At 40.8% G+C, this 23,009-nt stretch overlaps 1 protein-coding gene across 4 annotated transcripts in view; it reads left to right on the plus strand.

The window, feature by feature from the left end:
• Window positions 1–23,009, plus strand: part of col22a1 (collagen, type XXII, alpha 1) — a 59,507-nt gene that overhangs the window by 23,833 nt on the left and 12,665 nt on the right. For all 4 annotated transcript variants that reach the window (XM_026300826.1, XM_026300825.1, XM_026300827.1 and 1 more), the window contains 34 exons: window positions 2,205–2,258; window positions 2,856–2,909; window positions 3,014–3,067; window positions 3,195–3,248; window positions 5,918–5,971; window positions 6,097–6,141; window positions 6,231–6,293; window positions 6,660–6,713; window positions 6,929–6,970; window positions 7,123–7,155; window positions 7,347–7,400; window positions 7,961–8,014; window positions 8,124–8,177; window positions 8,264–8,317; window positions 8,478–8,531; window positions 9,108–9,212; window positions 10,801–10,845; window positions 11,371–11,448; window positions 11,539–11,574; window positions 11,654–11,707; window positions 11,892–11,936; window positions 12,974–13,009; window positions 13,092–13,205; window positions 13,511–13,564; window positions 13,886–13,939; window positions 14,090–14,143; window positions 14,293–14,346; window positions 14,516–14,569; window positions 14,695–14,748; window positions 14,884–14,937; window positions 15,027–15,071; window positions 16,906–16,959; window positions 20,470–20,523; window positions 20,666–20,719. In XM_026300826.1, the coding sequence (XP_026156611.1) occupies window positions 2,205–2,258; window positions 2,856–2,909; window positions 3,014–3,067; window positions 3,195–3,248; window positions 5,918–5,971; window positions 6,097–6,141; window positions 6,231–6,293; window positions 6,660–6,713; window positions 6,929–6,970; window positions 7,123–7,155; window positions 7,347–7,400; window positions 7,961–8,014; window positions 8,124–8,177; window positions 8,264–8,317; window positions 8,478–8,531; window positions 9,108–9,212; window positions 10,801–10,845; window positions 11,371–11,448; window positions 11,539–11,574; window positions 11,654–11,707; window positions 11,892–11,936; window positions 12,974–13,009; window positions 13,092–13,205; window positions 13,511–13,564; window positions 13,886–13,939; window positions 14,090–14,143; window positions 14,293–14,346; window positions 14,516–14,569; window positions 14,695–14,748; window positions 14,884–14,937; window positions 15,027–15,071; window positions 16,906–16,959; window positions 20,470–20,523; window positions 20,666–20,719 (1,875 nt within the window). The remainder of the gene's footprint in view (window positions 1–2,204; window positions 2,259–2,855; window positions 2,910–3,013; window positions 3,068–3,194; window positions 3,249–5,917; window positions 5,972–6,096; window positions 6,142–6,230; window positions 6,294–6,659; window positions 6,714–6,928; window positions 6,971–7,122; window positions 7,156–7,346; window positions 7,401–7,960; window positions 8,015–8,123; window positions 8,178–8,263; window positions 8,318–8,477; window positions 8,532–9,107; window positions 9,213–10,800; window positions 10,846–11,370; window positions 11,449–11,538; window positions 11,575–11,653; window positions 11,708–11,891; window positions 11,937–12,973; window positions 13,010–13,091; window positions 13,206–13,510; window positions 13,565–13,885; window positions 13,940–14,089; window positions 14,144–14,292; window positions 14,347–14,515; window positions 14,570–14,694; window positions 14,749–14,883; window positions 14,938–15,026; window positions 15,072–16,905; window positions 16,960–20,469; window positions 20,524–20,665; window positions 20,720–23,009) is intronic.

Raw genomic sequence — 23,009 nt, forward strand, 5'->3', positions numbered from 1 at the left:
CATCCATACACATTTTGCAGGAGCAAAGATGTTCAGGAGGGAGAATGCATCTTACTGGTTGAGTTACAGTATATCACTGAGCAAAAGAAGGGCTACTTAGGAAAACCCATCATTCTTTTATTTATGCATATGGCATTCATGATTTAGGTTAATACAGAAATCTGAACTTTGACAGAAATATTGCTTTATGAATTATTACTAGGCATTTCTTGATTGTTGACTTCGCATCATGTGACTTATGACTTGTCCCTTTGAAACAGTACTAAGTTTTCATACCACTCGCACATTTTTTCTAGAACAGGCAGACCACACAACCCATGGCCCTATTTCATATAATGTGCCCCTTAATTGAAGTTAAACCTTGCAATCCCATAACTTTTGCCCAATCCTAAACAGATGGTCTGCTGAAATGCTTTGTTCAGGACAAGAAATTCCCAAAGTAACATACTGTGTACAGTATTCTTTCTCTCTTACTGCATGTCTTATCTGAGGAAGGCCAAAGCAAAAACTAGCTGACTTGGGCAAAAGAGAGAGTAGACGCCATACAGATTACCTGGTCTATCACAGGAGTGAGCTTTCACTAATTTGAACAGAAGTGCCTAAGCCTAGCTAGGACTCAAAGTCTTGTGACCTGCAGCAGTTGTATTTTCCACCCAAAATTAAATGGCAAAATGAGTTAGTGGTACGTACATAGGTACAAACATTCATACGTCTGTACCACGAAGGAATTTGTTTGTGATCATGTAAAAATAGAAATCAGAAATCAAACCACAATAATTTTGTGATAGCAGGAAAAAAAAAAAAACCCTGAGAAATATTTTATGGTGTTGGGAGCTATCTGATTTTTACTGCTTTATTTTAACTTAACATATGCAGAAAAACTGTCTTTTGAGTTTTGGTTATTTAGCCTCTAAAGCAGCTGTCAGAGAAGCAAAAACTTTAATCTGCAGTAATTAGAAGTTTATATTTTATTCAGATGACATGATTTAAAAAACGGATATTTACTCTTTATGCTAGTGAGATTTGATACTGTCACTGCTATTAGTGCTTGTAGAATTATTTACAAAGACTGTCCCTTGTTTCTTATGTTCTGGTCCCATTGCACACTGGTAATGTGATTAAAGCAGGCACAGTGCTTCTACGTAATTTTGTTCTTCTAAAACATTAACAAAGATCGTGACCTGTCTACCCCTTCTCTACTGGGAGTAATTAACCTCTCATCACAAATATGTTGGCATCAACATTTGCAGCTGCTCAGTTGTGCTGCAGAGTCAAACCAAACCTTCTCTGGTCACAAATCAAAGACTTTTCTACCAGCAGACAACATTTTGTCCTCAGCCAGACGGAGATAAAGGGATTTCATAAATTATTAACACAAATAAAGCAGTTACATTTGGTTCAGATTCCCCAATATCTATCCACTGTGCAGCTTTGCTTTTGTTTTATAATATCAATGGAGGTCCTGCTGTAGCATTTTACAGCCCCATGGTATTCTTTCCAAGAGAAAAACAGACAGATGGTAAGGAGCTTGACTTATTTTCTCCAGGTTGAGGGTTGTTATACCGCAACTGAAGATACACAGAGAAAACGGAAAAAGAGTGTAGGAATGAAGGCCGGCTGAGAGCTGTGATAATAGGGTGGGCTCCACTGTTGCCAATGCTGATAGGTGAGTTAGTGTACCCTGAGCCACCCTCCAGCTCTCAGTTGTCACTGCTGCTGAGGCCTGTTTGCTCACTATCCTCACGTATGACAACTGAAACTTTATTTACACTTTGGAGATATGACAGTTTCTAGTAATCAAATAGATTTATTTTAATGTCTCTGTCAGTTTACTAATATGCATATATTGACATCTATCTAATCTTATTCCAGATTTAAATATCTGTTTGGATACAGTTGTCCAAATGTCCATTTTGGCACCGTAGGGCAGAGCTGGTCATAGACTAATTATAACTAACAATTTATTGAACTTTGAACAAACATCCCTATAATGTGTGCCAGATTACCTAATTCTTTCCAGGAACATTCATAGGATACATACAATACAATAAGGTAGCCATACATTAAAATATTAGGATTCTATTTGACAGCTTTAATGTTTGAATGTTTTTTTCCTGACACACTGTCAAATTGACCTGAAGAAATGCTGAGTCGTAGTATTGCCATTATTTATGTGTTTATTTAATTTAACTGTTGCATTTCAGGGAAAGAAAGGTGAAAGTGGATTGCCTGGAGTGGATGGCCTGCCTGGACCTACTGTAAGAACAATTTGACTTTCATAATATACACAATGAACATGTTTAAATTTTTTGTTTATGTACTGCTCATGCCAGGGCCTTTTCTTTACCTCAATGACCTCTGAAGAAGAACTAAGTAGAATTAATTTGGTATTTTAATTGTGTGGGCTGCTCAACATTGGATGTGATCCACAAAGCGCATAATGATTGCTCTCTCAAAGGTGTCTTCACTGTGTGTTTTAGTAGAGGGAAAATAAACATGGTAGATTAAAACCAACAGGTTGTGTCAATTAATTTTGCAAATTGCTCCTTGGAGCAAAATAGAAGTGCACCTGTCTTCAAATGGTAGCCAACACTGAATCAGCTGTTAACAATTATACAATACCCCTCTCTAGTGGTAGATTGTTGATATTGATGTGTACTGTGTCCTGCAATTTCAGTATAACATCCATAAGGAAATTTTGAATATGTTTTAAATATGATTGACAAGAAAATATTTCATGACTATTGTTTTTGTTGTTTTAATACCGAAACATAATTATCGTCTAAAATGTGTGAGGAGATTAACAAGAGATGCCAGTTTTCACTCATATTTATTATTTATTTATTTATTTGCAGGGTCCTCAGGGTCCACCTGGGCCACCGGGAAACCAAGGACACACTGGTCCTCCTGTGAGTGACCAGAAACCAAAATATTAAATATGATCATTTGCTTTGACAGTGAATTAATGTCTGTCAGAGATTGTGAAAGTGTTGACACAGCTTTATTTATAAAGGGTCTACCTGGTGAAATTGGATTTTCTGGCAAACCTGGAGAGCCTGGAAAGCCTGTGAGTTGGTCTTTTATTCTTAAAGAATACCTATTTGTTCCTAATGATGCTTGAAGTCATGCTAAATCTGTTGTTTCTTTACACACTCTATCACTAAATGTCAACCCTTTGTCAATGATATTCAAAGGGTCTTCCTGGTAAAGATGGCATGGATGGTCTTCCTGGAAATGATGGAACCATGGTCAGTATAATCTTTAGAATAACTTTTCTTTTGTTGCCGTTCATGTTTCTTTTAAGCTGCATCAAACAAATATTTTAAATAAACGGAGTGATTGCTTATAATGTCATTATCTGAATCTGAACTTAGTGGAGTTTTTAGTTAGCTTTTAGTTTTAATTTCAGCTGATTGTTTTGGTTACAACTACTGTTTTAGTTCATTGTCATTGGTTGCATCAACCTACACTCCACCTCCAAAAGTACTGGAACAGTGAGGCCAATTCCTTTAGTTTTACTGTAGGCTGAAAACATTTGGGTTTGACATCAAAAGATAAATATGAGACAAGAGATCAACATTTCTGCTTTTATTTCCACGTATTTACATCTCAATCTGACACACAACTTAGAAGATTGTATTATTTGTAAAAGAACACCAAATTGTTCATGTGAGCAAAAGTATTGGAACATGTGACTGACAGGTGTGTTTTGTTGCCCAGGTGTATCCTGTTACATTGACTATTCAAACAATAAATAGTAATAATGTCTACCCTCAGTTTCAGATTTGGGTTTTGCCTCTGCAGACTGCATTTATAGTTAGAGGTGTAACCAACATGAAAACCAAAGAGCTTTCTATGTACCAGTACAACCATTTGAAAGGTCCTTAAGAAGAAAGAAATCATTGGTTTACTAAGTAACAGATTTTGAATGGGTAGACCAAGGAAAACAGAAGCAGCTGACAACAGAAACATTGTGAGAGCTGTGAAGAAAGACACTAAAACTGTTAGTGACATCAGCAACAACCTCCAGAGGGCAGGAGTGAAGGTGTCACAAGCTACTGTTCTCAGAAGACTTCATGAACAAAAGTACAGAGGCAACCATAAACTGGACTGGACTAATAACACCGATGCCCTGTACAAGAAGGGCCAAAGTTGCCTCCACCTTCTGAGGAGACTGAGGTCCTTTGGAGTGTGCAGGCCTCTCTTAAGGACATTTCTGCCGACCCTGGGCTGTCCACTGGACTCTGTGGAGGAGGCGGGTGAGAGGAGGATGTTGGCCAGGCTGACATCCATCATGGGACAATACATCTCATCCACTGTATCAGACAGTGGAGACGCTGAGCAGCTCCTTCAGTGGAAGACTGTTACACCCTCCGTGTAGGAAGGAGCGGTATCTCAGATCTTTCATTCCCACCGCTGTTAGATTATACAACCAATCAATCTAACAAACTCAACTGTGCACATAGAGGTTTTCATGTTAACTTATCCTGTGTAGCTTATTTTATTTTAGACATATTATGTATAGTGTTCTTATTTGTAAACTTGTAAAATGTTTAATCTCTGCACACATTTTGCACACTCTTTATATTTTTCATTCTTTGCACCTTACTGTTGTCCTGTAGCTGTGGTAACAATTGAATTTCCCCACTGTGGGATCAATAAAGAATTGTCTTATCTTATCTTACACCAGAAGGTCCAAACTACTCATTAGCAAGAAGGGGAAGGCCAGGCTGGAATTTGCCAAAAAGTGTAGATGAGTCTCTAAAATTCTGGGACAAAATTTCATGGACTGATGAAAGAAGATTAACCTTTATCAAAGTGATTGAAAGGCTAAAGTTTGATGAAAGAAAGGATCCGCTCATGATCCCAAACATACAAGCTCATCTGTGAAACACAGCAGAGGTAATGTCATGACTTGGGCTTGCATGTCTTCTTCTTGGACGGACTCATTAATCTTCATTGATGATGTAACACAATGATGGCAGCAGGAAAATGAACTCGGAGGTCTACAGAAACATTTTGTCTGCCAGTTTAAAGAAAGATGCATCCAAACTGATTGGGAGAGCCTTCATCATGCAGCAAGATAATGACCCAAAACACACTGCGAAAACAACAAAGGAGTTATCAGGGTCAAGAAGTTGAAGGTTTTAGACTGGTCAAGTCAGTCTCCAGACTTAAACCCTATAGAGCATGTATTTTACCTGCTAAAGAGGAAACTGAAGGGAGTAACCTCCCAAAACAAACAAACAACTGAAAGAGGCTGCGGTGAAAGCCTGGAAAAGGACCACAAAAGGCAAAAGTTTGGTGATGTCAGTGTGTCACAGCTTTGATGAAGTTATTGCAAGTAAAGGATTTGCTACTAAATATTAAGTCTTATTCACTTGACTCTATTTTAAGTCTATCTGTTCCAATACTTTTGCTCACCTAAAAATTTGGTGTTCTGTCAAATGTAGCATCTAAAACTATAGGACCCATGGCTATGAGGAAAATGGATATTGAACTCAACTGACTAGAAACACAAATAACAATGGATGCTACTGTTGCTTTGAGTCTGCTAGATGTGGAAATAAGCAGCAGTTTCCTAACATGTCTTTAACTTTACAAGGCCGGAATTTGTCAGGTTTGGCCCTAAGCAGAAATAAAAAAGACTGATGCTGCTTTAACTTCAGTAACTTCCAGGTTATTGACTGAGGCTCTTTCTGAGGTAGAAAGCACAGAAATATTTGTATTACTTATCAGAAACTGTTTGACTGATACATGTTTAGTCTTTACAATGAGTGAAATGTAAATTAGCAAACATGCTGGCTAAGCTGAACTGTGGTGCATTTTCCTACCACTATATATATAGTACCTGGCAGATGCTTCTGACAAATGCGGTAAAGTATGATATCTGAATTGTAATCTTGTTTCCCTGAAGGGGCCTAGGGGAGAACGTGGAGCAGATGGTTTTCCTGGCAAGCCTGGACCTAAGGTACTGTGACTTAATCTTACCCAGAACAACAGTGGTAATGACTGAAGACATGCAGCCTTTATATTGCTGTTTGTATTTTCCACATACAAACATGACATTTTACATGATGTGTTTCTTCTCTCTAGGGTGATGATGGGCCTCCTGGACCAAGAGGACCTCCAGGGGAGAGAGTGAGTTCACAGCTGTTGGTTTTGGTTTATTTTGGGTATTTTCAATATGATAAAACATTTTTTATGTCACACGAATCCAATGTGTACAGGGAGAGGCTGGTTCCCCTGGACAACCAGGAGTTGATGGAGCAAGAGGAGAGAGGGGTGTTCCGGTATGTCTATGCTTGTCAAAGCTTTATAACAATGTTCACAAGGATCAAACTTTCCAATGTTACTGATTTATTATTAAACTGTGTGGTGTCTACAATTGTGCTTGGGGGGACACCCTCTAGTGGCCAGTAATATATTATTATGGAACAGAAGTAATTCTTGGTATTACTGACTCTAGTGAAATTCAGTTCCTGATTTGGTTAGCTTACCTCCTGGGACTTATTCAAGGGCTGCTGGATGTCCCCAAATAGCATTTTCATGACCTTAACTTCCAACTCCAATCTAAAAGTGTCTTTTTGCCTGTATTAATGTGCAGCTTTGGTCTGTGATCTGTAGAAATGTTTTACATGCTCACTCCTCTGGCACAGGGAGAACGTGGACAGGATGGACCAGTTGGGCCAAAAGGAGAAAAGGGTGACAAGGTAATTAAGAAGCAAAGAACCTGTTTGAAATTGGTGAACAAATTTCTAATGTAAAATTCTTTTCCAGCCATATGCAGGCAGAAATGCTGACTTCTTGCTATCAATGTAAAGTAGCTACAGAGTTGTCCTTGTTTGTCTCTGTAACAGTCTCTTTATAGTATTAGCACAACAAACTAAGTATTCAGACAATGTCAGTATATTGTCTCTTGCCTCAGGGTGAAGTGGGAGCAAGGGGACCGCCTGGTGCTCCAGGAAATGTAAGTCAAATTTCTGCTTTTCCTACTGGGCATGTTAACATACTGTACATTTACATCCATGACGGAGCAGAGTCAGTGGTAGTGTTTGACTCAGCATTATTTGCATTATGAATGAATTATTATCGACTGTCTGTTGTTTTTTTTCTTCACAGGTGGCAAATGTTATCCCTGAACCTGGTGAACCTGTAAGTCAACACAGACCAAACTCTGCTATGTTACTGTTGCCTTTTTGGCTTTAGTTGATACTTCAATAGTAGAGAGTAGTATGGTTTTATACATAGTCATTTACTGGATTATGAATTGAATCTGCTTTTATTCTTTCTCTTCACTTTTCTTCCTGTTTTTACTGAATTGCATTGTTTGCTCCTGCCTCCAGGGAAACCCTGGAGAAAAGGGAGAGAAGGGGGATCAGGGGAAACCAGGAGAAATGGTAAGTGTTTACTTTCATGTCTCTGCTTTGGATGTCTTGTCATCTTCCAGTTGATCTACACTGCAATAACCAAGCTGTAGAGAGATCCGGTAATATCCAGAAGAATCCACTAGGTGTCAGTAGAGATTTAAGGTAGCAGCAGTGAAGCAGTCCACACACAATATGTACTTGTAAGACATAACAGTGTAATGCTATGATTCTCTACCTGCTTCAGTTTCGACATGTACAGTATGTTATGTGGACCAGAATAAAATACTGAATATTTTAGCATATTTAAGATTAGGTTTGGAAACAACATATACATTTGTAACCACACATTTTAAACATGTATGGATTAGTATGTGTACTTTTGTCATAGATTGTCATAGTAATTCTTTATGTATGGATGTTGTTGTTATCACCAACATTCACTGTACAACCTTCATTAATTTCATGTTTTTGTAATCTGGATCTGTAATAGACTTTACAGCATTAGAGTTTTATGAGATATGGGATATGTGAAAATGAATATTAGACATAAACTATTTAAGGTAACAGTAATTCATGTTCTTTCTCTGAAGGGCCCAAGAGGATTACCTGGTGAACAAGGCTTTAAGGGACCCTCTGGAGCACCAGTAAGATGCTAGTGGAGCTAGTACTCCTTTATTATAACTGTAACTAAAGTTTAAGTTTACTATCATTAAGTACATTTTAATAAATCACATATATTTTTTTTAATTCCAGGGTCCAAAAGGTGACACTGGACTTACAGGAGAGACAGGACGTGTTGGAGACCCTGTGAGTTGTTTAGAGTTACTGTGATTCACATGTTCACATCCAGAGGGAAGATGTACTTACTGTGTGGGCTGATGTGTTCCTCCCAGGGTCCACCTGGCATAGCTGGATCTCAAGGTGCCCGTGGTTTACCAGGGAGTGTGGTAGGTTTTTAAAACATGGAATAAAATGTAAGGCTCTGATGCCTGTGTGTATTTTTTGTGACTACTGCTGAAATATGGTGTCTGTGTAGTGTCAGCTTTGAAACCTAAATCTTAACCTTTAATTTCTTTATTATGTAACTATCATTTGTGTCTCTCTTAGGGCATACCAGGCATCATTGGACCTCCAGGTCCAGCTGGACAGAGAGGAGACAAGGTCAGTCATATATTTTTAAAAGCCAGGTGTATTGGTTTGATTTTATTTTAAATGTTTTCAGATTGCAGTATGTTCACAATGGTTTTGGCAATGCAGTGTGAGTGTGAGTTGGAAGAAGTCTAGAAACAAATGTGACCTTGTATGTCCTGTATTATTGTTTCAGCAGGGAAATCTTTCAATTCGTTTCAGTCTGACAACAGCAGCTACATACAGGAGTTTCACAAAAGCACTTCACAGCGCTTTTCTTTGTTATTGGTCTTTTTGTTTTTTTCTTTAGCTTTTTCAAAAGTTTCAGCAATGATATTTGCAACTTTGTGCATTTCCACCATGTTATTAGTGATAACTCACCAGTTAGGATGACTAATTTACCAATTTACAGGACATGGCAATACTCATTTGTTTTCAATGGGTATGACACTATGGCTTAAAGAAGGCATCTTCAATTACTTACACACTATTAGATATATAATAGCTCTCTAACCACTTTTGTACAAATATAGTATTGTAATGTAATGTAGTATGTATTGTAGCTTTGATAGACAATAACATTATTTTTGTTATTGCAACATTTTTTAGGGTGAACCAGGTAAACCAGGACAGGCAGGTCCCAGAGGCCCACTTGGAGAGCCTGGTTTGACTGGACCTCCTGGACCACCTGGGAAGGGGAAAGATGGGCAAAATGTAAGACAATTTTTTCTGTCAGACTGGAGTATACTTCAGTCATATTGTGGAAATGCAGAATTATGTTTAGCAACATTTTTGGTGTGTTTTATATATGTATAGCAGCACATGAACAAGCACTAAAGCACCAGATCAATAGAAGCAGCAGTCTACTAAAGCAGACAGGACCCTAGACACAGACAGGCCTCAAAGACAATCCAGCCCATAGTGGCATGATGCAGGCAGGAACAGCATACACTGATGAGCACAATCTAGTCTGGGCTAGGCCCTCCCAAATCCAGAGGAGAGTCCTGTGGCACTTCCAGATGCAGACATATAGGAAGGGACTGGCCAATGAACCAGACACTGTGGTAGTAGACAAGGAACACAATCAGCTACTAGTGATAGACATAGCAGTTCCAAAGGACAACATCATTAAGAAATAGTATAAAAGTATCAGGGTCTGAGAAGAGAAACTGGAGAGGATGTGGAAGGTGAAGTCCAAAGTGGTCCCAGTGGTGGAAGGAGACCTTGGAACTGTTGGAACTTTAATTGGGGGACTATAGAGGACTACGGCTGCAGTATGACAAAACTTTTAAACTAACATTCAGTTAACATTCAGTTTCTCCCATGGATTTGCCCTAAAGGCGCACATCAAAGTATGTTTACAGGTCTTGGGGAGTACCTCTACATAAAGTACATATGTGAAAAATATTGTACAAGCTTTTTAACTAAACAAATTGTGGTGTCCTTTGAGTCAATGTCAGATGAAGCTGAAGTCTTAAGTTCAAAGAAGAAAAAAATATGGCAGGCAGCTCCTGATCTTTGTTTGAGGCTAGCAGCTTGAACCTTTATTAACCTCTATGAGTATTACACCTGAGTCTGAACCTAGTGAGCCTCAGTTTGCTGGTGGATAAGGTACGTACTTCTTCACCTGTATGAATACCATCAAAATATGTTTATGCTAGACTCCATGGGTTATATATTTGATATATTTGGAAACTTTTGTGTCTTCACTAGAATTTAAAAGCTAAAATAAAGTAAAATAAAGTGCAGCAGGTGACTGGGGTTTAGAGATGACACATGTAAGCTTGTAAGTCATAGGAAACAACAGATAAATGACAGACTTGCGTGGTCATCAGCTCACATTTAGCTAGTCTTAATAGAAATAAAAACCTCATTAACACTCTCTGGTATTTCACATGTGTTCTTCATGTAAACATCTTTAATACATTTTGAACCACAACCCCATGTGACCGACAGTATGGAAAGAAAACGAGCCTGAGTAGGCACATTTAGCGCTGCAGCTCAACATGTTTTTTCATTATTTTTCGCCCCAGACATGTGGCCGCCCTGCTGACGAGGCAGGACCAAACGAGGAAAAACACTCTTAAGACATATCACATTAAAGTAACACAGGAACACAACAGATTTGGCTCGCAGCAGTTCTGGTTTTTACAGCTGCCAGGTGCGGCCTCACTACAATTACGTGCGTGAAGAATAGCGACTCATACACGCTTTAAACCCTAAATGATTTATTAAAGAGAAGCTTAATTCCAGTGTTTGAGCAGCAAGTGATTTGATTGATGTCATTTTTTATATATTACAGGGAGAACCAGGACCACAGGGAATTCAAGGGCTACCAGGGCCAAAGGTAATGTAATTTTAGAAGTTTGTAAAGTCACGTGTGTGAGTGCGTGTGTATGTGAGAGAGCTTTTAGGTTACCTACCTTTTTTAAATCATGAACAGGTGCTCTTTTGTTGATGTGGAATAACTTTTTTTGTCTGGCAAAGAAAAACAATTCATTTTTGTTGAAAGCTGCAAAAGCAATTTCTATGTCCACTGCACTGTGACTGTTGCTCTGATTATGACTCTTTGCTGTGAAGATCTTAATGTCCATGGCACAGAATGGGAAAGACTGGACACTTTCTGGATTTATGGTGTCAAATCGCTCACCCTTATCACCAACACATTTTTTCTTCTGAGTACCAAAATGTCAACTGTAGATTGTATTTCCGTTTCATCACAGTTTAAAAACACGGTGGTATTTCTGGGATCAGCAGGCATCGTTGAATGTGACAGTTTTTGTGCAAAGTGAGATTCTTAGCCAAGCATTATGTCTGAACTGACATTATCTGAGGAGCAGAACGGTGAAATAAACTTTGCCTTTTTTCTCAGGGTCCACCAGGGCCCTCAGGAGAACCAGGGTTACCAGGGGACAGGGGTCCTCCAGGAGAAGGCAAAGTGGGACCACCGGTATAAGCATTATCGTTGGCCCGTGTTCCGTTAGTTTTTCTGGTGTATATAGTTACACACTTCTAAATGTACAATGTTTGTTTTTTACAGGGGTCCCCAGGAATTAATGGGCAACCTGGACTTCCGGTAAATATTCTGTAGGGAATTAAAATATGTTTATGCCTATCAAATGTGTTTCTCTAATATGTGTTTATCTGGGTTCCAGGGGTTGAGGGGCCCACCAGGAGTTACTGGTCCACAGGGCCCAGCAGGACATAATGTAAGTCCAAAAGAAAGAAATCAGTGAATAACTAAAAAAAAAATAGATTCATGTTTTCTTTCCTTTTTCTGTAGTTTTGTTGTCATAACATTCTGTAATAAATTTTCTATAAGGTATAGCAGACAATAATCACTTTATTTGTAGTTGATAAAGATGTAACTCCTTGCCCTTGCTCTAAATGCAGGGTCTACCAGGAAGGCCAGGGGAGAAGGGGTCACCAGGAGAGCCTGTAGGTACCAACACAGAAAGGAAGCAACTGTGCATCTGTGCAAGTGGTTCTACTGACTGTACTGTACAGTGATACAAACATATTTCATGTTCCACTCCAGACTGTAGTATAACTGTACATTACCTGGTCAATGCCACACAGCAGACAAAGCTGATACAAGTTGGTGAGCCCCTAGCATCTAAATATGTTTCTCAGGAGTTGGGGAAGAACAAAAGGAGCTGGTGAGCTAAAACTAGACTGAATATTGGGCTTACATTTGGAAGGTTATCAGAAACATTTAAAGTTCATACATATGGCATATTTGTTTGTATATTCATTTAGTTTGGCAGGGACAATAGGCCGCCCCTGTCTCTACTAGAATTTGTTATGTTCAGGTGATTTTGTTAAGAAGCTAATCTTTTTATCTTAAATAAAATATATATATTTATTTATATATATATATATATATATATATAATTTATTTTCTTATTTGTCCTGCCTAGTTAAATACAGTTATAAGAGCTATTACATGCACTCTGTGGCCAATAATTTAGTAACCATTCAAATTAAGGGAAATTTTAAATCTACTACATGCGTTGATTGTTTGTATTGCACACCCATACCCATAACCCATGCACACACGCTCAAAGACAGGTTTGAAACAAAATCATTAGTGTTTAAGAACTTGACTGGCCGGAACAGAGTCTTTATTTTAACCTAGTCTAATACTGAACTAGAAAACTGGCACGCAGTCATGCAGCATCAGCACTGGACCTCACTAATGCATCTGTGGCTGAATGAAAGCAAGTCCCTGCAGCCAAGTTCTAAATTATTGTGAAAAGCCTAAAACCAGAAGAATGAAGGCTCTTAAAGTACGGTGGTAATACCCATGATTTTGGAATGACATGTTCGACAATCACATGTGGTATAAGGTTCAGGTGTCAAACTTTTGCTCATTTACATATGGATATAATTGGTATATAACTCTAGGATATCTGCTGAATAGAGATCCCTAATCTTGCATTCTCTTATTGATTGTTTAATTTACTTCCTCTCAGGGAAAAGCAGCAGACCTCTCTGACCTAAATCTGAAGGTAAGTTATGTTTCCAGCCCTGTTTAATAAAAAAAAAAACGACTAGAGACACTGTCACTAATATGTCTCTGCCATCTTTTAGAATATTTGCTCAGACTGCCCTGCAGGTCCACCTGGACCACCTGGTCTCCTAGGAATCCCAGGGGAAAAAGGACTCCAGGGACCTCCAGGGAAAAATGGTCAAGATGGTTACCAAGTAGGACAAAGTTAATTAACATTTCATCATTATCGTTCATAACCTCATTACTCCTGTAACTTAAAGCCTGCTTTAATAGCTATATTCATCATTAGAGGAGTGTGTGTCTCCACCGTATTAGTCCTGTGTGAGGCATGAGGTCCTAGCTGCATTTTTGTCAGTTGGTGTGATGGATGGAGAGGCTCTGTCTGCACCATTAGCCTGGCCTCCTCTCTCTGGGGGCAGTGCTGAACGATTAGGACCCAGTGACAGTGCTCACCGCTGTCTGCCTGGACAGAGACTGATGTTCTGTTGTGTCATTACAGGGCCCACCAGGACCAGCTGGACCTCAAGGGGCCCCTGGAGCTGACGGAGGAAAGGCAAGTTTGCACACTTAATGCACCTTTATTGCTCCCAAATGGCCAAGCGCTAATTAGGTGGTTTTGTCAAAGTTTTATTATTTTTTTTTTTTCCCTCACATTGTTCAGGTACTCTAATAGGGTGGGAATTTTAATATTGAAACACTGTTCAAAAACATCACACAATCATATTTACAAAGCAATATAACTATTGCTACATCATTCTCCCTGGTAATATTTACATTTTCAGATTTTATTTTCCTTTGACAAATAGATTTACAGTTGGATGCTTTCCTTTTGAATTTGAGATCTTATATAATCATTCTTTCTTTTTCACGACAGGGTATAAAAGGTGATCGAGGACCTCCTGGAGACCCTGGAGACAAAGGAGAAAAGGTAAATTTGTCATTTATGGCTCATGAGTTTCATTCTTTACTGACACTTTTCCTCCTTTCTATGATTAAAGAAATATTCATTGCAGTATTTTCTGGCATAAAGCACATCACCATAAATACATATATTAGGTTTTGTTCTCATTTTCTGTAGGGTAACCCAGGACCCCCTGGTCATCCAGGAGCTTCTGGCTTAATGGGTACACCTGTAAGTTCCTATTTAATAATAATTATTTAACTATGAACTCAAATTGGTCCAAATACCTAAGATTGTTATAAATGGGGTTCATTTGTTCGGATTTGGTCTCACAGTCGTTTTCTATTTCTGTTGACCTAAACTGTTTCTTTCCTCTCCAGGGAAACGATGGACAGCCTGGATCTGCTGGCCCCCCAGGGCCCCCTGGAGAAAAGGTCAGACTGCACTCCATGTACTTTCCCCTCAGAAAGCGTTTTACCCATGTGTCATTACTGTACAAACCTCCTCCATCTAGCATGTAGGTCACCTAGCCTGTGGGGTAATAGTGGCTATTAATCATTTCTTTTACTTTGACAGTGACCTGTGGTTGCTTGTTTTCACTAGGGCAAAGAGGGTCTTCAAGGAATACAGGGACCACCAGGACTTCCTGGCTTGATAGTAAGAAACATGATTTGATGTGCAGCATCACGAATATACATGCAGCTCCTGCAGTTGGAATTGAAAATGCTATTCTAGATCTTTACAATTATAGATGTTTAATAGTTCATGTAATTGATATGCAGGGTCAGCCTGGAAAAATGGGAAAAGATGGCAGATCAGGTGAACCAGGAGAACCCGTAAGTAGTTTGTTTGCTTCATTAGTGTTCCAATAATTGTACAGCCTAAAAACCAAGTCCCAGATGTTTTTAGGCAACTGTAATGTGATAATGTGACCAGGCATGACATTGTAACTATTTCTGGTGTGACATCAGGGTAAGCAGGGTGAACCTGGACCACCAGGAAACCCAGGACTCAGGGGACTCCCAGTAAGTAATGTCAGTAAACATATCTGATGAGGAAGCTTGCAGTGCAAGTTGTGTGGTTGATTCAGTATATTTTTATTCTTATCATCCAGGGCTTTAAAGGCCACAGAGGAGAACCTGGAGCTTCAGGATCTAAGGTCTGTGTACTGATTTTTTTGTATTTGACCTGGTCTGTGTGTAGTTAATAACTATTCTTAAGTGTGTGGTGTTGGACCCACAAAGCACTGCTTATAAATTTATGGTGCAGAATTTGTGACTTTATTGTGTCAAACCAGATATATATCATATACTGATGCAAAGTGATATTTCAGCTCACTGTCAAATTGCCATGCATAAAACAGCATAACTAAGGATTTTGAAGGAGGAGAGGCTTTACTCTTCCTTTTACCCGCTGTCACTTTCTGTAACAGCAGTATTCAGTCTAAGCATTTCTGTCTGTCTGTGCAAAAGGAGCACAGCACAGTTCTATCCCAATGCAGTTTTGTGTATGTTAGCTGGCGGTGTTGCTGTCTTCTGATGTGCAGTTTTGCTGGAGCAGCAACCCAAAACAGCACTGGTATACATACATACCTAATGTAGTCTTGTTTGACATAATCCAACCGATGTACTATTTCAAAAATGATCTATGCATTTTATTTGATCCTTTGATAGGCATTCAGGTCATCTGGTCATACTGTAAAGTCTTTTGGTTTTGATGACTGGTTTGGAAGAATGTCCTCTGTAAATTACATTGGATTTAAAAACAGAGGCATCACTTATAAATTAACAGAGCTGGGGCTGAATAATAGATTATGCATTACAAAAAGGTTTCCCTTTGTGCAACAGCCTTAGCACCCAGCAACGGTTTGACATAATATCCAAATATGTCTGACATTTGCACTTTTTCACATTCCTTCTCCGGGAGAATCAAGGCACCTGCTCCTTTGTCTTCATCTTAAGCAGCATAAACCCACAGGAAAGGTTTGTGCCACAGTGCTGTGACCAATAGCATGGCTCATTACAGACAGCTCTGACTGAGCCACAATGAGACAGGCTGCCTCTCAGCCCTGCAGCTCATTCTAGCACAGACAGCAGACAGCTTATTAGAGGAACCATGAAGGGTTTCACAGACACACTGAAAGTTACCATCCACTGCTTTTAATTACTATAATTAGATGTCAGTTATACAGAAATTATATACAGTTATTCAGAAAATTTAAATTTTATGTTTACAGTAAGAATTACATATTTTTCGTAAAGTGTTCAGGCATCAGACTGTTTTCTGTGTGCTGATCTCTAGTATGACCTCATCTGTTCTGTGGGCAATACAATGCTAAGGTACAGAGCCTTAAAAATGATCAGATAAGGAAGAACAAAAAATATAACACAGCACATAAATCAGGAGCTTAAAAAGGAATGTAAGCTTTATATTTTTAGTTTAAAATTTGGTTTCATCCTTATATGATAAAAAGATGGGCTAGCTGTAATAACACTACAGCTGTGGTGGTAATGGTAACTATGTTTATACTGCTGAAGGGATACCCTTGTAATAGCTCCATGGTTTTGGGACCCCTTGCTACTGTCCACCAAGTTGTAAATGAACTGTGTTGTGCAGTCAGTACTTTTTTCTAGTCTTTACATCTAGAAATTGCCACCATGTGTATAATTTAAATACTTCTGATCTTGTCACCCTGAAGTGGTTTAATTAGAATTTCTGGCATCAAAGTAGGTACAGACAGCAGTGATACAGTAAAGCAATCTGAATGTTTTTAAAGATGCCATAGTCAGAAATGGTCATTGTTACCTAAAACCTAGCATTGACACATCTTGCTTCTTGCCCAAAACAAACTTTTGAAGATGATATAAAAATGCCAAACTTAAAAATGTTTAGGGTTCTCTCATCCAAGATTAATTTCTTCAGAGCACTCAAGTAACCCTCACCTTTAATTCGTTTCTGAAGTTTGTGTGTTTCTTTGTCGATGTGGAAAACAGGGAGAAGATGGAAAGCCTGGATCTCCTGGACGTGATGGCAAACCTGGGAAGGAGGTATATTCTGCTTCATACATTTTAGTATATATGTAAAAAAAAAAAAAAAAAAAAAAAATTCCTGTCTCACCCCTATGGGTGGTGTGTGTGTGTGTCTTCCTCAATCTCGGGTCCTCTACCAGAGGCCTGGGAGTTTGAGGGTTCTTCGCAGTATCTTAGCTGTTCCTAGCACTGCGCGCTTCTGGACTGAGATCTCTGATGTTGTTCCTGGGATCTGTTGGAGCCACTCTCCCAGTTTGGGGGTCACAGCCCCGAGGGTGCCGATTACCACGGGGACCACTGTTGCCTTCGCCTTCCACATCTTTTCTAGCTCTTCTTTAAGCCCTTGGTATTTCTCCAGCTTCTCATGTTCCTTCTTTCTGATGTTGCTGTCACTTGGGACTGCTACATCTACCACTACGGCTTTCTTCTGTTGTTTGTCCACCACTACTATGTCCGGTTGGTTAGCCATCACCTGTTTGTCGGTCTGTATCTGGAAGTCCCACAGGATCTTAGCTCGGTCATTCTCCCTCACCTTTGGAGGTGTGTCCCATTTTGACCTTGGGACCTCCAGCCCATACTCGGCACAGATGTTCCTGTACACTATGCCGGCCACTTGGTTATGGCGTTCCATGTATGCTCTGCCTGCTAGCATCTTACAACCTGCTGTTATGTGCTGGATTGTCTCAGGAGCATCTTTGCACAGCCTGCACCTGGGGTCCTGCCTGGTGTGGTAGACCCCGGCCTCTATCGATCTTGTGCTCAGGGCCCGTTCTTGTGCCGCTACGATCAGTGCCTCTGTGCTGTCTTTCAGTCCAGCTTTTTCCAGCCACCGGTAGGACTTTTCGATATCAGCCACTTCTTGTATCTGTCGGTGGTACATGCTGTGCAGGGGTTTGTCCTGCCATGATGGTTCTCGCTCTTCTCCCTCTGCATCGGGCTTCTGTTGCCTGAGATATTCACAAGTATTCCATCGCTTGGTGCCATCTTCCTGATGTACTCATGGATCTTGGCTGTTTCATCTTGGATGGTGGCTCTGACGCTCACCAGTCCCCGGCCTCCTTCCTTCCTCTTAGCGTACAGTCTCAGGATGCTGGATTTGGGGTGAAGTCCTCCATGCATTGTGAAGAGCTTCCTTGTCTTGACATCAGTGGCTTCTATGTCCTCTTTTGGCCAGCTTATTATGCCAGCGGGGTATCTGATGACCGGCAGGGCGTAGGTGTTGATGGCTTGGACCTTGTTCTTCCCATTTAGCTGACTTCTTAGGACTTGCCTTACTCTCTGTAGGTATTTGGCTGTGGCTGCTTTCCTTGCAGCTTCTTCTTGGTTCCCATTTGCCTGTGGGATTCCAAGGTACTTGTAGCTCCCCTCAACATCCGCTATGCTGCCTTCTGGGAGTTCAACTCCTTCAGTCCTGACAACCTTCCCTCTCTTTGTTATCATCCGACCACACTTGTCCAGTCCGAATGACATTCCAATGTCGTTGCTGTATATCCTGGTGGTGTGGATCAGTGAGTCGATGTCTCGCTCGGTCCTGGCATACAGCTTGATGTCATCGATGTACAGGAGGTGGCTGATGGTTGCCCCATTTCGCAGTCGATATCCGAAGCCAGTCTTAGTGATGATCTGGCTGAGGGGGTTCAGGCCTATGCAGAACAGCAGCGGAGACAGAGCATCTCCTTGGTAGATGCTGCACTTGATGGAGACTTGTGCTATCTGCTTGAGGTTGGCTACTAGGGTTGTTTTCCACAGTCCCATTGAGTTCCTTATGAAGGTTCTTAGGGTCCTATTGATGTTGTACAGCTCCAGGCATTCCAGGATCCATGTGTGAGGCATTGAGTCGTAGGCTTTCTTGTAGTCAATCCAGGCGGTGCACAGGTTGGTCTGCCTGGTCTTACAGTCTCGAGCGACCGCTTTATCCACCAGTAGTTGATGTTTTGCTCCCCTGGTGTCCTTACCCATTCCTTTCTGGGCCCCGCTCATGTATTGAGCCATGTGCCTACCCATCTTAGCCGCTATGATGCCCGACAGGAGCTTCCATGTTGTACAGAGGCAGGTTATTGGACGGTAGTTGGATGGGACTGCTCCCTTTTGGGGGTCCTTCAGGATCAGGACTGTCCTGCCTTCAGTTAGCCACTCTGGGTGAGTCCCATCCATTAGCAGCTGGTTCATTTGAGCTGCCAGGCGTTCATGGAGGGCAGTTAGCTTCTTTAGCCAGTAGGTGTGGATCATGTCAGGCCCCGGTGCTGTCCAGTTCTTCATGTTGGAGACCCTTTCTCGGATATCTGCCGTTGCGATGGTTACTGGTTCCTGTTCAGGGAGGTTGCTGTGGTTTGCTCTCAGGTCTGCCAGCCACTGGGCATTGGTGTTATGTGATGCCTCCCTCTCCCATATGTTTTTCCAGTATTGTTCAGTCTCCAGCCTTGGTGGGTCTGCCCTCGTGGTACTGCCCTCCCACTGAGAGTACACCTTGGATGGTTCGGTGGAGAACATCCTGTTTATTCTCCATGCTTCTATTTCTCTGGTGTACCTCTTCAGGCGTGTGGCCAGGGCTGTGAGTCGTTGTTTGGCAGTCTCCAGGGCCTCTGGTATGGACAGCCTGCTGTATTTCTTACCCAACTTCATCCCCCTTCTCTGCAGTTCTGATAGTTGGCTGACTTCTCTCCGTGTTGCCCTTATTTTTGCCTCTAACCTCCTTCTCCAGGCAGGGTACTGCTCCTTGGTGGTGGAATGTATTTTGTGGCCAAGCATCTCAAGGATCACTGTTGCCGTGGTGTATATCAGCTTGTTGGTCTCGGTGATGGTCACAGTGGGGATTGTTCGTAATGCTGCATTCACATCTTCTAGTAGACTTTCATATTTAAATGAAAATGAAAACTTTCATATATATATATATATATATATATATATATATTCAAAAACTATACAGTACAGAGGCTTAACTTGTAAAGTAAAATAAATCAGTATGCCACTACCTGAGCTTTTCCATGTACATTTCTGTATAATATATTATTCATACCCCACAGCAAACATTTGTCTACTCTATTAAAATCCCATCCAACATTCTTTCATATGCAGCATCCCTTCTTGGCTCTGTCACTGTGTTCCTGAGCATAATTATTATTGCTGTCTTGATCCAGTCCTTTAGTGATTCAGGGAATGCAGATCATACTCCTATGATTAAAAAGGTTTTGGACAAAATGGCAATTTTCCAGCAAACCCTCTAAATTTTAACTGTGTCTGTATAAGACTAGAGGTAGTAGTGTTGGGAGCTTTTTTATATTTTAGATTGATTTCCTTTCATTTTTTCTCTGATGACAAAACCCTCTCACATTCACATGTAAAGGATGCAGCACTTTTATTCCCTGTAGCAGAAAAAACTGTAACCCTTCACCAAAAAGCCTTTTACCCAACAGACAAAACATTCTCACAAGTCATTTAAGGAAAGATTTTTTCCAACTGCTGCTTTCACAAAAGATTAAATCAATGAAGTGCAACGTTTTTTGTCATGGCGTCTGTTTGTTTTTGCAGGGCTCTATGGGACCTCCAGGTCGAGAGGGACTTAGTGGGCCAAGAGGCGAGCCGGTAAGTGGCTTCAATCAGGGCAGGACTCTAATGCAAACAGAAGACAGGCACAACACAGTGTCAATCAGATAGACAGATAGATCATTTCTGTTGCTGATCTTGTCCTTCACTTTTCTCAGTCTCTTCTTCTTTTCCATCCTAGGGCAAGCCAGGTGAACCAGGACCATCAGGAAAACCAGGTCTTCCTGGAACTCCAGTGAGTTCTCTGTTCCTCCTGTGCATATGTATAAATTGAGCTATCACATACAAATCTCAGGTTTAGCAGAGAAATAAGTAAAAATCAGTGTTTGTAGAGCTAATAGAGCAGCCAGCCACTGTATGCAGAATGAAGGCAAGAGGAGAAAGTGAAGTATGTCTGTCATGTTATGGTTGAAGGTTGAAGCAAATGCGGACAGACCACTCTCACCAGGGTGAGCTGGGATTGAAAGGAGCTGACCAGGTTATTGGCAGTAAGACTAACTGACTGACAGACTGCCAAGTAATATCAGAGCACAGGGATCAGGTGGGAGTGTAGCATCTCCAAGAAGCACAGGGCTTATAATCCCCTCAGCAGGATTTTGAATTCCATAAGCACACCCATAAGCCAATACAGAAAGGGTCTGATAATGCATAGTGCAATCAAGTTAATGTGTGGAGTGGGAGGGCATCAGGTATTAGGGATAAAAAGCTCAGTTTTGTCAAGGTTGTTTTTTCTTTAGAGGCGTCAGCTTTCATGCCCAATTATGTAAGATATGTAAATAGTTTGGTTACCCAGATTTGACCTTCCATGCAACAATTCAAGCTGTTGTTTTTAAAATTTGAGTGAAAGTAAATGATGATGATGATTGCTCTGTCCTTTCTTGAAGAGTGCATCTGTATTGTTTGACCAGTCCAGTTTATTGTTAATGTGGACTCCGTGATATTTGTAGGAGTCCATAATCTCTACTTCTTCTCCAAGGATGGAGACAGGGGGGTCTTCCTGCTCCTCCTAAAGTCCATCACCAGTTCTCTGGTTTTCTTGATATTGAGCTTTAGACAGTTGTTGTTACACCAGTCAACAAAGCTTTTTATCAAGTGTCTGTATTCCTCATCGTTATCATTATTGATGCATCCAATGATTGAAGAGTCAAAGAACATGACTATCACAGTGTTGCCCTGCCTCTCCAGATGGGAGTATGCTCTGTGCATTAAGAAGATGATGGCATCTTCCACTCCAATGTGTTCCTGATATGCAAACTGCAGGGGGTCCAGAAATTCAGACAGTGGAGACCTCAGATGTTGCAGGACCAGTCTCTCAAACACTTTCATGACATGTGATGTTAGCGCTACTGGTCTGAAGTCACTAAGGGTACTAGGACAGGTTCTTTTTGGTAATGGGACAATACAGGAAGTTTTCCATAACTTAGGCACCTTTTTGAGCCTCAGAGAGAGGTTGAAGTGTTTCTGAAAAACCTCTGCAAGCTGGCCAGCACACACCTTAAGTACTCTGGAACTGATCTCATCTGGTCCTTTTGCTTTGTTGGACTTTAGTTTAGCTAGTTCCTTCCTCACCTGTTCTGTGGCAAAGGCTGGGCCTGTGTATTGTGTTGATGAGGAGTCAGATGATGAGGGCAGGGGAGGAGATATTGGAGGTGAGGTATACTTCAGTGTTGTATGGCTGCTGATAGAGGAGGTGGTATCAGTGGGCAATGGGGAGGCAGTATTGGCAGAGATGTTGGGTGGAGGGATGTGAAGAGACCCCAAAGCATCAGCTAAGATGGTCATTATTTTGATCCCATTCCACACCTCTTTGATATTATTCTGTCTCAACTTGTGCTCTACTCTGTCTCTATAGAGCTGCTTTGCCTCCCTCAGCTTTCTCTTGAGCTCTTTCTGCACCACCCGGAGTTCCCCCCTCTCTCTTGTCTCTTGCTGAGGAGGCCTTTAATGTCCTTATTTATCCATGGCTTATTATTGGGGAAACAACAAACGTTTTTGGATGGAACAACATTGTCCTCACAGAAGCGGATGTAATCTGTGATACAGTGAGAGATGCCTTCGATGTCCTCACTGTTGGGTTCTTTACCTAAGGACTCACCACTCTTAAGAAAGACAGCAAACGTTTGCTTATTTCTTGCAGCAAGGAGAGTACCGACACAGCCTGCACTTTACAGCGTTAGTCTCCCACAGCACTCTGTCGGATACTTCCCCTTCTCTGCTTTTTATTCACACAAGTTGAATGCACAGACATTACCAACCGAGGACATTTCCTCAGATAATTCATTGTGCTGACCTGGGGCATATCTTGGTCGCACACATCCTGCTATTGTAACATTGTGCTTAACCATCACTTACAACATTGAAGCTTGAGACAATGTGTTTCCTCTTAAAACCTGTAGTGCTTGTACATACTTGTAGGCTGCAAAATGACAATCCTCAACACAAAATATACATAAGTATTTTATCACTCTAACACTCACCATGAGCATCCATGAAAAGGTCCCAGTTTGTAACCCTGAAGCACTCCT

Source organism: Mastacembelus armatus, chromosome 11 (genome assembly GCF_900324485.2).
Source record: "Mastacembelus armatus chromosome 11, fMasArm1.2, whole genome shotgun sequence".
Taxonomy (NCBI): domain Eukaryota; kingdom Metazoa; phylum Chordata; class Actinopteri; order Synbranchiformes; family Mastacembelidae; genus Mastacembelus; species Mastacembelus armatus.